At 35.2% G+C, this 13,200-nt stretch overlaps 1 protein-coding gene across 2 annotated transcripts; it reads right to left on the bottom strand.

Moving 5' to 3' along the window:
- Positions 1 to 1,696: 1,696 nt before the first annotated feature.
- On the bottom strand, positions 1,697 to 10,024 carry LOC129918384 (bromodomain-containing protein DDB_G0280777). Of its 2 annotated transcripts, none has more exons than XM_055998874.1 (5): positions 9,580 to 10,024; positions 5,161 to 5,528; positions 4,894 to 5,094; positions 2,614 to 4,697; positions 1,697 to 2,519 (listed from the first exon to the last, which is right to left on the bottom strand). In XM_055998874.1, exons 1-5 carry the CDS (start codon positions 9,709 to 9,711, stop codon positions 2,497 to 2,499), a joined length of 2,808 nt encoding a protein of 935 aa, XP_055854849.1. In that variant the 5' UTR covers positions 9,712 to 10,024; the 3' UTR covers positions 1,697 to 2,496. The 2 variants fall into 2 exon arrangements, with proteins under 2 accessions (XP_055854849.1, XP_055854848.1); XM_055998873.1 differs by having other exon boundaries at positions 2,618 to 4,697.
- Positions 10,025 to 13,200: the final 3,176 nt, after the last annotated feature.

The following is a 13,200-nucleotide window of genomic DNA, read 5'->3' as shown; positions in this document are numbered from 1 at the left end:
TAACAAAATCAAACGTTTGTAATTTTCCATTTTCATTTATATCTGTGCTGTTTGGTATACTGGGTACTTTTTATTTAAGGCTCTCATGGGTTAATTGAAATATTGTCAAAAAGCTTTTGAAAGTGTTACACTTAAAAGTACCAGTCACCTCAAGTACATTCAGTTTTCATGGTTGAAATTGTGAAAATATGGAAAAATAAGTATGTAGTAAGTAGTCTTTTAATGACTTTTTTTTTAATACAGTTATCATGTTTAAAAACCAATTTGCATTTAATAGTTTGGGTTGAAAAATCTATTTGCTGTCGGCCAAACATCACAGATATGTTTAATGGGTACACGATTTCATACGAAGTATGCTTCCAGGTGCATTTCCGACAGATAAAAACTGTCCGATTAGGATGAATTCGGACAAAATCCGCTCCGTCGCGACGGAATACATCGCTAGGGCCGACTAACAGCATATTACGTTTTTAAATTTATGTGTTGCAAATCGTTACGAAAACGTTTGTTCTTTATGCGATACAGCACGTAACTTCATACAATCGAATGTGGTGACACTATCGATTATAGACATCTAATTTGGTTCAATCGAAGGTTTTCAATGGAAAATGATCCGAAATTGGTGCTGCCACTGCTCGATTGTACACTCCAGATTCACAATCCAGAAATTGACCCCTGAATTGTACTTTAAAAGCTGCCTTTGAAGAAGAGGGGCTGTCGTTACTAAAAATTTAGCTGCGAATGATCCTCAAAAATTTCCCAATAGTATATGGGCCTTATGGGCACACCTTGAAGAATTATTCGTATCAAATCGGAGAATTTTGCGCTCCGACGACTGTAGCGAGAGCCGATTAATCTAGTCAAATAAGAATTCAACTTTGGAATGAATGCTAATTCGTTAATTTTTTCTCTTCGAATTTCTAATAAAAAAGTATCTTGAATTCATGTATCACATGTTGAAAACAGCCAAAATATCTTTTTTAAGTTTTTGAACCTGCACCTCCCAGACGACCTTAAACATTTTTTGCCGACATTTTTCTAAATATTTTAGGTAACTTAAAGAAACTTATAGAAATCTTTATCTACAGAGCGTTTAGCCTATGAGCATTCATTCCGAGGTTTAACCTTGTTTTGGGCTAATTTGACTGTACTACATTACATGTAGATAATGCTTTTCAAAAATCCACAATTTTGTTAAAATCAAATCATGTTTTTCAATATCGTTTTTAGCTTTTATTTCGTTTTCGTTTTGAAACTGTTCGTTTGGCACTCTATGACAGTTCTAATTCTGAAAAGAGAAAATCGATTCCCGATTTAAAGACATACATACAATTGCAAATCGCTCTCTTGAAATAGGTTGAATTCATAAATGCATCACTGCTCTTGCATCAGAACATTTTGTATGTAAAGAAAACACTTTCTTACATCTTACCTACAAACCATCAAGTTTGCACCAGAAATATTTTTGATGCGTCAATGAATCGAAATTTAACTGTAGCATTTAATTTGCGAAAGTTACACTTTCTTACATCTTACCTACAAACCATCAAGTTTGCACCAGAAATATTTTTGATGCGTCAATGAATCGAAATTTAACTGTAGCATTTAATTTGCGAAAGTTACAGATTCCGCATCAAAACGTGCTAGAACGATCAATTTCCTTTTTCTTACTTCAAAATAACTTATTCAAAGAGCATTCAGTTTTTATTTTATTCCATGATAAAAATAAATTATATTTTAAAATTAAAAAAAAAGAATAGATGATAACATTAAATGCTTTTTCGCAAATATCCAATTTTTTTTTTCATTCGTTTTTTTTTTTGTTTTTTGTTAAATACATAATTTGTATCTAATTTCTATTTAAAATTCTAATAAGTATTTTTTGTTATTACATATTTTCATGATTTATGTGTTTTTTTTTTCTTCAAAGATTTAAAAGTTTTTTCTTGTTTAAAATTGTATATTAAACAGTTATATTATAATATGTTCCTAAATTCTATAATTCATATATATATTTATAATTTTTTGTTTTTTTTTTGTTCAATTTTTAAATATAAAAAAAAAATAAAATAATAGTTATTGCATGATTTTTACATGCTTAACGCATTTAAATGATTTTGCTTTATAGTTTGCTCTAAAATTCAACAATAAAATACTAGTCCAAAGAATTCAAACTATAAATAGCAAATAGGGAGGGATGGTGTATAGGAGTGGAAAACGAAAACAAAGAGAAAAAAAGAAATATATCAAAAATGTTAACCATGATTGTTGTTGAAATAATCCAAACAAAAACGTTTCATAATAATTAACTCCTACTGCGGCGGTACAATGGCTGACTGCTTTCCAATAGATTCACCGGCGCCGCCGCCGTACATGGGATGAGTTTCAGCAAGGCCAGCACCAGATTCGGAATTACTTGTAACTGAGCCCATTACAACCATATTCTGAGTATTGGCATCTGGCACTGCTGATGATTGTTTAGAAGTTGATGACGATTCATTGTCCAACAGAGATGCATTCTAGATTTGTGGAAATAATGGAATTAGAAAAGATTCAAAAGAGAGGATTCTATGTTAAATTCTGTGTTATTCTATAAAAATGTGCTTGGGATACCTACAGCAGATGATTCATGTGTCCGGGATTTACCAACAGAGGACGGATCGGCTACACCTGCGGCAGCTGCTGCTGTTGTGGAGTTGGTGTTGGAACCTTTGTTCGGGTCATCACTGGGTGGAGAAGCACTCTTGCGAGTTTGAGGTTGGTATGGCGCTCGCTGTACAAACATGTTGTCCAAAATATGATCAATGTTCTCAGCACTTCCAATTGGAGCATTTGCTGATGTAGCAGATGCAGTTGAACTGTTTGTTTTTGAGTCTTCTTCTTGCTTAGTCTCTCCGGTTCGCTTCTTTTCGGATGGCGGTAGAATTGGTATAGCATTTGTGGGTCTTCTTTGTGGCAGAGCTGTTGGACGAGCTGTCGGCTGCGGTGTAGGAACGAAGTATGTTGTACCCCCAACTGTATTGAAGTTGGGGGTGTAATTGGTATAGTTCGGATAAGCAGCTGAAGGTGCGGTCGCCGGATTTGGAGGAGCCGCTTGGACATAGTTGACACTGCCTGGGGGTACCTGAGCTGGGGCAGAAGCGGCTATTGGAGGTGCCATGGCGTTCTGGCTGATCGGCTGTTGCGTTGCGGTCGGATTAAAGGCAAGTGGAGCTGCTGCGGACTGAGACTGCATAAATGCAGTAGGTTGCGGTGTGTATTGTAGTTGTTGGGGTGGAACAGCTGCTGGTGGTGGCGTGCTGTAATCAGGCGTTGATGCCGCGTAATATGTGGCAGCTGGTGGCCCAGAAGATCCAGCAGCGTACTGCTGAGGGAGTGTAGCATAAGGCTGTTTAGGAGCAGCTGGTGGCTGTGGAGCAGCTGCCGGAGGCAAGCTAGATACTTGTAGAGCTTGCATCTGAGCTTGAAGATTCTCTTGATGATAAAGCTGCATCAAGTTAGCTTGTATCAATTGTTGCTCTTGCATCATCAATTGCTGTGGTGGTGGATGGACGTTCGATGATATTTGTTGTTGATGTTGCTGCTGCTGCTGCTGTTGCTGCACTTCGTGTTGCATTTGCAACTGCTGAAGAGTATGCTGATCCAAGTGTGGATTGCTAGGCACGGATCCGGCAGTATCATGTTGCGTTCTCTGTCTTAGACTGGAATATCTCTTTGATCGAGCTTGTTCTTGTTGATTTACAACCTGTTGCATTTGTTGTTGTTGCTGCTGTTGTTGGTGCTGAATTTCAACCATAGCATTTTGCATAACATTCTGGTTTGGAACTTGTGGACTGTGTTGATTGGCCAATGTATGCATTTGAACACTACCAACATGACTGGGATCGTTGCGATTCTGAGCTTGTTGCAAACGAGCAGACAAGTTCGAGGTTGGAGCCGTCACCGGCCTGGGACTCTGATTACTATGATTGTTTGTAAATTTGTCATTTATATCTCGTGGATTATATCCACTCGCACTAGCATTATTGACTTGTTGCTGTTGAGACTTATGCATGGCTTGGCCTTGTTGCTGCTCATAACCATTAAATGGCTGCTGATTAATAACTTTGACTGTTTGTTGCATATTCATAGATTTGTTATTTGGATTCGAGGATATTTTTTGGAAATTCGATGACTCTACAATGGACGATTGTTCAATAGCTTGATTATTGACAATTGATCGAGTTATATTGACTCCATCTCGGTCAATGTTATTATTACCACGATTTGAGTTCATATGGCCAGAATTGTTGGAACGATTCTTGTTCTTAAATTCCATACCATGTTGTCGACCGCCTGAACGAACATGCTTTGGGTTACCCGTGCTTCGTCTAATTGGTTCTTTATTTTCGCGATTGGGTATTTGCTGTCCGCCGCCGCCGCCACCTCCGCCTCCTGCAGCCGCAACTCGGTTTCGATCGGTTTGTTGGCGATCGAAACGATTTTCTTTTTCATCACGATAACTACGAGATTTTCGGGCTTTTTGTCTTTCTTCCAAGGCCGGAAAGTCTTCGGGCCGTGGTGGCTTTCTTTGGGCATTGCTAGCCTTGATGTAGGCTGTTTCATCTTCCCAATTTCTAGAGTACTTACTCGGACCACGGGCATATCGACGGCGCCTACGTGCTCGTGGCGGACCATCTTCATCCCTTATATCGTATCTGAAAATGTGTTTTTAACGTGTATTTTTGTATCTCAAAATTATAAACAAAACTTGTCCAAAATGGCAATTTTTGGTGTTGATTAGATTCCAAAAAGAATTTAAAATTATTGCATTTTTTGAAGTTGAAAGTTAATTAGTTTACAATAAGCAAAAGATTAAGTTATTATCTTCCAAAAAATTGGAAATTATCTTACCCATAAGCAGATACAAGTTCAGTTCGAGATTTAGGTGCTTGTTCACCAGCAACAAAACGATCATGAGACCAACGATCAACTCCTGAAGCAGGTTGCCATTTTTTCATAGTCTTTGAAGCCTGAGAAATTGTAGTCGGTGAAGCAGACTTATTTTCTCCTCCAGCTTCACTTGTCTCAGTTACTTGAGAGGCTTGGACCTCCCTAAAATGCACATAACAAATAAAATACATTTTGAAAGCCAAAACTAAGATTAATTTTCTTTCTTACGGTTCATCAGCAGTACGATCATCGTGCTCGTAGAAGGTTCCTTTCTTTGGAATATACTGTGGATTGCTTCGATCCTCATCTACTTTCTTCGTATAGTCTGCCTGCTCTTGGCCATCGCCACGTTGTCTTTCAGCATCAAATTCAACACTATCGGTGTCACTATTTCCGACTTCTTCAACACTATCATCATCGTCATCATCTTCTTCGTCGCCTTCTTCGTCATTATCATCGTCATCCTCATAATCGTCGTGAGTGCCACCTTCAAGATCACTAGCTGTATCATATTCCGAATCATGGTGATGAGAGTTACTCGATTTTTCCTGATTGGGCGAAGTTCCCAATTGAGCGGCCGATGATAAATCATTTATCTTTTTTTGCCAACGAAAGGAATTTTATTAGATATATTATTAAAATTAATAAAGATAGAATAAGTGGTGAATATGTTAATATGAAGTTACGCATTTATTTCTTATTTAGTGTTTTAAAAGGGTATCCTTCAAGGTTCTTTTTGGTAAAAACGTAAACGCACAGAACCAAGAAGGCAAAGAATAAAACAGCTGAATGTTGCAGACGCATTGACTCTGCTCAGAGTGGCGAAAGCTCTCTTATTTCATTGGAAAGGATGGTTTAAAGTATTGTAAAGAGCCATTACACACTTAAGACTTTGAGTGTATAAATATCAGGCGAAGATTATTAAAATCGACGAAATGAATGGTGTTCGTTTGATCAGTTGTGTTAATTGAGGTTGTTCCATTATGGTGATGAATTAAAAATACTTATTTTGTTTTACCGAAGTTATTTTGTTTATTGGGGATTGCCACAGTAAGAGACTTTACTTAGCATCGGATGTAAAACAATATGTGAATATGTCGCATAAAATCGGTTACGTACAAAAATCTAGCCAATTGGAAAAAAAAATTATTCTGATATGCAGCAAAATATTGCAATTGAGATTCAGAAGAAATCATGGTAATTTATGGTTTGTTAGATTTTTCAGCAAATATTTGTAATACATTTTTTAGGTGATAACTAAGTAAGGTTTCATGGAATGGCGAACATTCTGCCACAGTATTGGTTATCACGTCAATTATTGCCGATATTTCAAGCAAATAAAAGTAAAAAAAAAAAACAAAGATTTCTTTCAAAACTTAATCTGAATTAATTTCTTGTATGAACCCTAACTAACTTACACCTTCTTTTCCGGATTACTCTAATTTAGTTCTCTAAATTAATTCTAATTATATTTTTGAAATGAGTAGAAGGAGCTTTTTAAAACTGCATGGACAAAGAAATAGCAAGCACACACTCATTTCAAAAATTGAATTTATTCGATCTTGAATATTATAATTTTTTTTCAGGACACGAATTAGCTTTTAAAAATTAATCATTTTTTTTTTTCAATTTTGAAAAATAAAAACTTGTAAAGATTAATTTTTTCTTGTGAACTATTTCCACACAATCCTAAAATCTTAAAAAATTATTTCTCAGCAAATTCTAACAATTTTCAATAAATTCAGTATTAACAAGTTACATATTACCTTGTAAGTTGACCGCGATTTTTTAAAGAAGCTTGGCACCTCTTTGGTAAACTTTCAACTATAGTCTAGTATCTGCTTTGTGAAGTAAGGTACCACGCTTCTTTGAATCCGGCCCAAAGATCTTTTAAATTCTTGCATTGTTTTGCGCAAACTTAAATTTGACATCTTTCCAAATGTTCTATAGAGTTAAGATGTTGAATTGCTAGCCAGGTGCAAACATAGATTTTTTTTGTCCCAACACCACTATTTTTAATGCATGTTTGGGGTTATTATCATGTGTGATTTACTGGCAAGAAATATGGTTCTATGGTATTTTTAAGTCCACAATCCACCTAACCAAAGAGCCCTACCCATGGCCATGCCAGGAAAATGTGCCCCAGATTATAATACCGTAACTTCCTTGTTTCATCGTTTTGAGAGTGTACTATGGGTTGCATTCTTCACACTTAGCGCGTTCGGGTCCACTGCCATAAAAGATTGAAAATAATTCTCCTTTTTCCCGATTTTAATGAACTTTTATTTCCATTTTTCAAAAACACTTGTTAATTAAATACACTGGTCGGCAAAAAAAAACAAAACAAAAAAGTCGGGGCAATAACATTGTTAGGTGATTTTAATTGATTGTAGTGTGCTGAATTCAAAACTTTTTTACAGATTTAAGCTACCACGTCCTTTGTATATAAAAAATATAGTACTATCTTGAAGTGAGATTTTTTAGTTTGTTCGTTACCTGAGTGGCCGCGAGGGTGCTTAGATCAATTCAATTATGGGAGCAAGGAGATGAGATATATGTATGTACATTTCTGTTTGAAATTTGACATATTTTTTAGTTCGTTCGTTAGCTTACTATTTTGGTGGCGCTGTTTTTCTTCATGATAGTACTATAGATTTCATATACAAAGACCGCGTCTAGTTTTTGAGCTACACTCATCACTATTTTCGCTATAAACAACCAAAAACTAATTTTCAATTAAGTTTTTTTTGTGATTTTTAGTCATATTTTGTCCAAATTTGAGGAAGCAAACTGGAATTTGGTTCAAAAAACCATTCATTACTTTGAAAAAAAACAAGCAAGATTTTGAGATATTTTTCATAAATTTCTTTTTTCAATATCTTTGAGAAAAAAAAAAAATAATTTTGAAAAACAAAAAATAAATACCTTAAGGAAGTTTTAATATGGCGTTTTGAGATTCCATAACTTAACGGTGATGTAATTCGACATCAAGCATGTCCAAAAAACGCGTGTGTTTGAACTGTTCATATTAAAGTACATATTTCAAAAACGTAACTTGCCATTAAAATTTTGACCAGCGATATTAGCAACAAAACTTCTAAAACTTTTAAAGGCAGAATACAAAATTAACGGTTAAAAAATATATGTACTTTTCTGTGCCCCTAGTAGACATGAGTCAGGAAAAGCAATATTATGCAAATGCAAATAAATATCGATACTTTCCCGTAAGAATGTATTAAGCGACATTTCTAAAATTGTTCAGGAAACGCAAAAAAACAAAATTATTCTGTGAGGAAATTTATGGGCTGCACAATTTTATTTTCTGTCTAGTTTCATTTTTATACAATATGATAGAACAACCAAAATGGTACTAAAACGTTATGCTCAACTTATAGTATATTTCCACATCAAAAAGTCATTTTCGAAAAAAATGTCGCTTAATACATTCTTACGGGAAGGTATCGATATAAAAAAGACAATAGATGTGTCTTATTTTCCTCGTGATCCAGATCAGATCATTGTTTTTATTAGCTTTACAAAATAAGCTGGATTTTGTTTTGTTATTGTTTCGCAAATAAATACAATGATCTGATGGATGATGAGGAAAATAAATCACAGCTAATATACCTTCGCAAGGAAAAAGTTGAAGTTTGCAACTTAAGCCGACTTATCATTTATAGAAAAGAATAACGTAGGTGTCCGCTAGCATTTCTAAAAAGTTGAATTTCTAAGTTCGTTTACCTTTGCATCTAAAATCTTATCCGAGCTTTCGATCTTACATGAATATTTATGTTTTTTAACATAATGACCAAAAGTTTTGAATTACATATTATCAACATCTTACATTACTTTGCAAAATATAAGAAACATCTACCCTTGCTCATGACACCAGATAAACTGCATAAATATCTACCTCTTGTAGTAAACAAAACTTTCCAGTTTATTTGCCCTTCCTCCTTTTTTTTTCAGGTTATTATGAACCCTCATTTATCGTTTTTATAATTTTCAACTAACGAAGAATAAAATGACCAAAAATATGCTAAGCATGTCTACCATTCCACTCCAGCACTGCATTAGAATGTTAATAGAGTGTGCTCTCACTAAGGCAAGTTTAGTTGACGACGTAGAAAACAAAAATAGAGATAAGCAGCAAAAATGCAACCCGATACACATCCGATTCAAAATCCATTTTCAATCCCAAACCAATATGAAAAAAAAAATCCATTCTTTCACCTCACGAAATTTATTTAACAAAAAAAAAATCAAAAAAGAAAAGAAGTCATCATCTGCCACTGCCACAATCGAGTGCCGCGTATTTATAAGGCAATTGGAATCGAGGTCATAATAAAGCAAAAGCAGCCTATAATGATTAAACGAGACAGCCACCGCCAAACTTTCATTTTAATTGTGCAGCCACTCTCTCGACTCGACTTCTCCTCGAGTGCTGCTCTAGCTCTAATATATTTATTATATAGGTACCTTTTTTCTTTTCTTTTTTATTTAACCTACGTTTTTTTTCGTGAATATGTGATAAAATGATTTTCACATTCATTGACGACTAATCGGACAATTATTTTTTTATAATTATTATATACAAGAGAATAATGATTATGAACAGAACAAAAAAAAAAAAAAGTATACAATTACCTCATTTTTAAGATTTTCATTATTTGGTATATCAGCAGGGAGAGCAGCAGAAGCTACAGCTACAACCGAAGCCGCAGAATGCTCCGTTGAAGTTGGTGGCGCCTGCGATGGCAAATTAGCAACTTCAGCCATTTAATTTTATTATTTGTTTGTTACACTTTAATTTAGTGTAGCTATTGTTTGATTATGGTGAAATTGCTTTATTATTTCTTATAATATTTTCCTTTTTTTTTTTTTTTGGTATTTGGAAAATTTTCTTCCTTCTTTTTAAAACAAACGCAACCAATTGCGAACTATCACCAAAAAAATTTTACCGTGAAATGAATTTTTTGCTACACTTTCTTGAGAGAGAGAAGGGAACAAATAGATTTACACAAAAAAAAAAATTATATTTTTGTGTGTGTATGCAAATAACAGGAAATTTTTTTTTCTTTTTCCACTGAGTGTTGTCCATAAACAAAAAATACCAAGACTGGAAAATTTCGTACGTCTTTCCCCGCAAAACCCTTTTGTGTACAGTGCTGTCTGTGAATATATGTGAAAGCCACCACGTTGGTAAATGACGTTAACACGCACACATTTATAGATTCACGACATTCACCACACAGCGCACACGAACACAACGATAGGTTCACGACATTCACCATACCTCGCAGCTTGTAGGCAAACGTCAGTTGACCGCCGAGTTTCCAGTCTTGGTATTTTTTGTTTATGGTGTTGTCTTTCTCTGAATGTCAGAATTTGCGGAATTGGTGAAAAACTTAAGAGAAAAGGCACGAGAAATGGAAAAAAAAGTAAACTGTAAAAAAAAAAACGCAAGGTGGATTTTAAAATACGTAATTTGAAGAAAATTGGGATATAGTAATTGGAATTATAAACAAAGTTCTTGTTCAAATTTGTATTTGATATATTTATTAACTTTTTTTTAAGGTTTAAAAGGTTCTTTTTTTTTTCACTATAAAAAAAAGATCTGAAATTGTGAATGAAGTTCACACAAATGAACTTCTTAACTTCTTTGATGAAATCTTTTCACTCACTCTTCTTTTGGAAGAATCAATTTACACACAAACATATATACAACAAAAACAAGTTTAAAAAAGAGAAGTATTTTTTTATTATCTCTCTTTTTTTCTTTGATTTGACAGTTTCTCACAATGTCCTATGTGAAGAAAATAAAGGGATTTTTTTTCATGTTAATACTGCCATCTGGCTGTGAGACAGTAGTTTATGTTAGACCCACACCACACTTAGTACCTATGCGTATTATAAAGGCTTGGCGGTACGGGTAGAGGTAACGGTACTTGTATGAAAAAAATTCCAAACTGACATATCAACGTTCAGATGTGGAATTTTTTTCATACAAATATCGTTACCGCTACCCGTACCTCTACCGCATACCCTCCGGTGTGGCCAAGCCTTAAAGGCTGCGTTCCTTTGGAAATATTTATCTACTGCTTAGTCAGCTATTACATGAAGCCTCAAGAGGCGCGCCTCTTTTCAAAACCAATGAGTGCAAAAGAGAAAGAAGATAAAACAAAAAATTATCCGACCGGAGAGTCGTGGGCCAAAATTCCGAGACTCTTTTTTGACGTTTCTTTTTCCACTCTTTCTTTTTTCAACATTCCCTTTCATTTCTTTTTGCTTCTTGGTGCAATACAACAACAACAATACTGAAATCAAAAAAGAAATGTCAAATTTGAGTCTTTGACTCAAGAGGCATCGTGTAATAGTACGCGCCTCACAGAATGATTATCAAAAGAAAATTCGAAAAAAGAGTCAAGCCTCTTGAGGCTTCATGTAATAGCTGACTTAGTACTTAAAACTACTTTTGCTATACTGAAAAAGTAGTTCAAAGCAGCTTTAAGTACTAAGCAGTAGATAAATATTTCCAAAGGAACGCAGCTAAAGAAGGTCGATACATGGCGTATGGAAATAATAACAGAAGATTCTGGTCATAAAAAAGCGACCTCCTATAAGAGTGCTATGGAATACTTATAGGACAATTCAATTCTATTTACGAGGAACTTGTACTTTCAGTTTAAAAGGAAAAAAGCTTTTCAACAAATGGAATCAACCCCGCGAAAAACAAATGTGTAGTGTATGCCAAATTTCAGTTTCGTTAAAAGTATTACAGAAGCTAAATTTCATCTTCTTTAAAACTTTAGTAAGGTTGTTGGGCATGGGAAAAGTAGATAGTTATACAAGTTTGACCCTTAAAAAGAATGTACTTATAAGGTTTATAAGAAGCTTAAACGAAGCCTTACCGAAGCTCTACCCAAGCCTTGAAATTTGACAGATAGCTTCGGAAGAGCTTGTGTAGCTCTTTAATACCATGTCTTATAGAAATAAAAAAAAAAAAACAACTACAAAAACAAAAAAGAACTTTCTTTTTTAATTTGTTTTGATTTGATTTTAAATCATGAATTTTATCTTTTAAAGGCTTGGCCACACTGGAGGGTATACGGTAGCGGTACGGGTAGCGGTGAGGGTACTTGTATGAAAAAAATTAAAAACTGACACATCAACGTTCAGGTGTGGAATTTTTTTAGTACAAATATCGTTACCGCTATACCGCATACCCTCCGGTGTGGCCAAGCCTTAAGGCTTGGCCACACCGAAGGGTACATGCGGTAGCGGCACGGGTAATTGTATGACAAAAATTCCACATCTGAACGTTGATGTGTCAGTTTGGAATTTTTTCATACAAGTACCCGTACCGCTACCGTATGTACCCTTCAATGTGGCCAAGCCTTTAAAGGCTTGGCCACACCGGAGGGTATGCGGTAGCGGTACGGGTAGAGGTAACGGTACTTGTATGAAAAAAATTCCAAACTGACATATCAACGTTCAGATGTGGAATTTTTTTCATACAAATATCGTTACCTCTACCCGTACCGCTACCGCATACCCTCCGGTGTGGCCAAGCCTTAAGGCTTGGCCACACCGAAGGGTACATGCGGTAGCGGTACGGGTAATTGTATGAAAAAAATTCCACATCTGAACGTTGATGTGTCAGTTTGGAATTTTTTTCATACAATTACCCGTACCGCTACCGCATGTACCCTCCGGTGTGGCCAAGCCTTTAAGTCTAAAATTATATACAAATTCCATTAGTTTTTAGTATATCTATTAATAATAATTTTAAAAGTATATAACTTTTTTACCACACCCCCCTACTAACAATTTTGCTTCTATAATGCTTTACAGAAGCAACAATTGCATCTGTAAAGCTTTATATAGAACCAAAATTGTTTGTCGGGCCCAGGAATCGAACTTCGTACCTGTTTGGTGGCAGTCCACCACTCTACCCACTCGGCTATCCTAGTATATATTCATTAATGAAATCAAAAACTTATGGCGTTTTCGATTGGCAGTCCGGAAGCGTCCGGAATCATTCTGAAAGCGTTTTATTCGTACAAAACTGACAGTTTTGTGTGAATAAAATTTTTTCAGAATGATTCCGGACGCTTCCGGACTGCCAATCGAAAACGCCATTAATCAGAACAAATAGCAGAAATGTCAAAACAAAACAAAATGTTTGAGCTAAATTATTCAATGTCAAAACCAAAAAGTGTCCGAGCTAGATTATTTAATATCAAAACTAAAAATCAAATACAAAAC

This window comes from Episyrphus balteatus, chromosome 4 (genome assembly GCF_945859705.1).
Source record: "Episyrphus balteatus chromosome 4, idEpiBalt1.1, whole genome shotgun sequence".
NCBI lineage: Eukaryota > Metazoa > Arthropoda > Insecta > Diptera > Syrphidae > Episyrphus > Episyrphus balteatus.
Note: the sequence above shows the minus strand (reverse complement) of the source record. Positions and strands in the feature narration are given on the sequence as shown.

Coding starts and splice junctions, on each gene's coding strand:
- LOC129918384 (XM_055998873.1), bottom strand. CDS start 9,711: ATGGCTGAAGTTGCTAATTTGCCATCGCAGGCGCCACCAACTTCAACG. Junction 5,529..9,579: donor ATGAAAATCTTAAAAATGAG/GTAATTGTATAC, acceptor TGGCAAAAAAAG/ATAAATGATTTATCATCGGC. Junction 5,095..5,160: donor GATCGTACTGCTGATGAACC/GTAAGAAAGAAA, acceptor TGTGCATTTTAG/GGAGGTCCAAGCCTCTCAAG.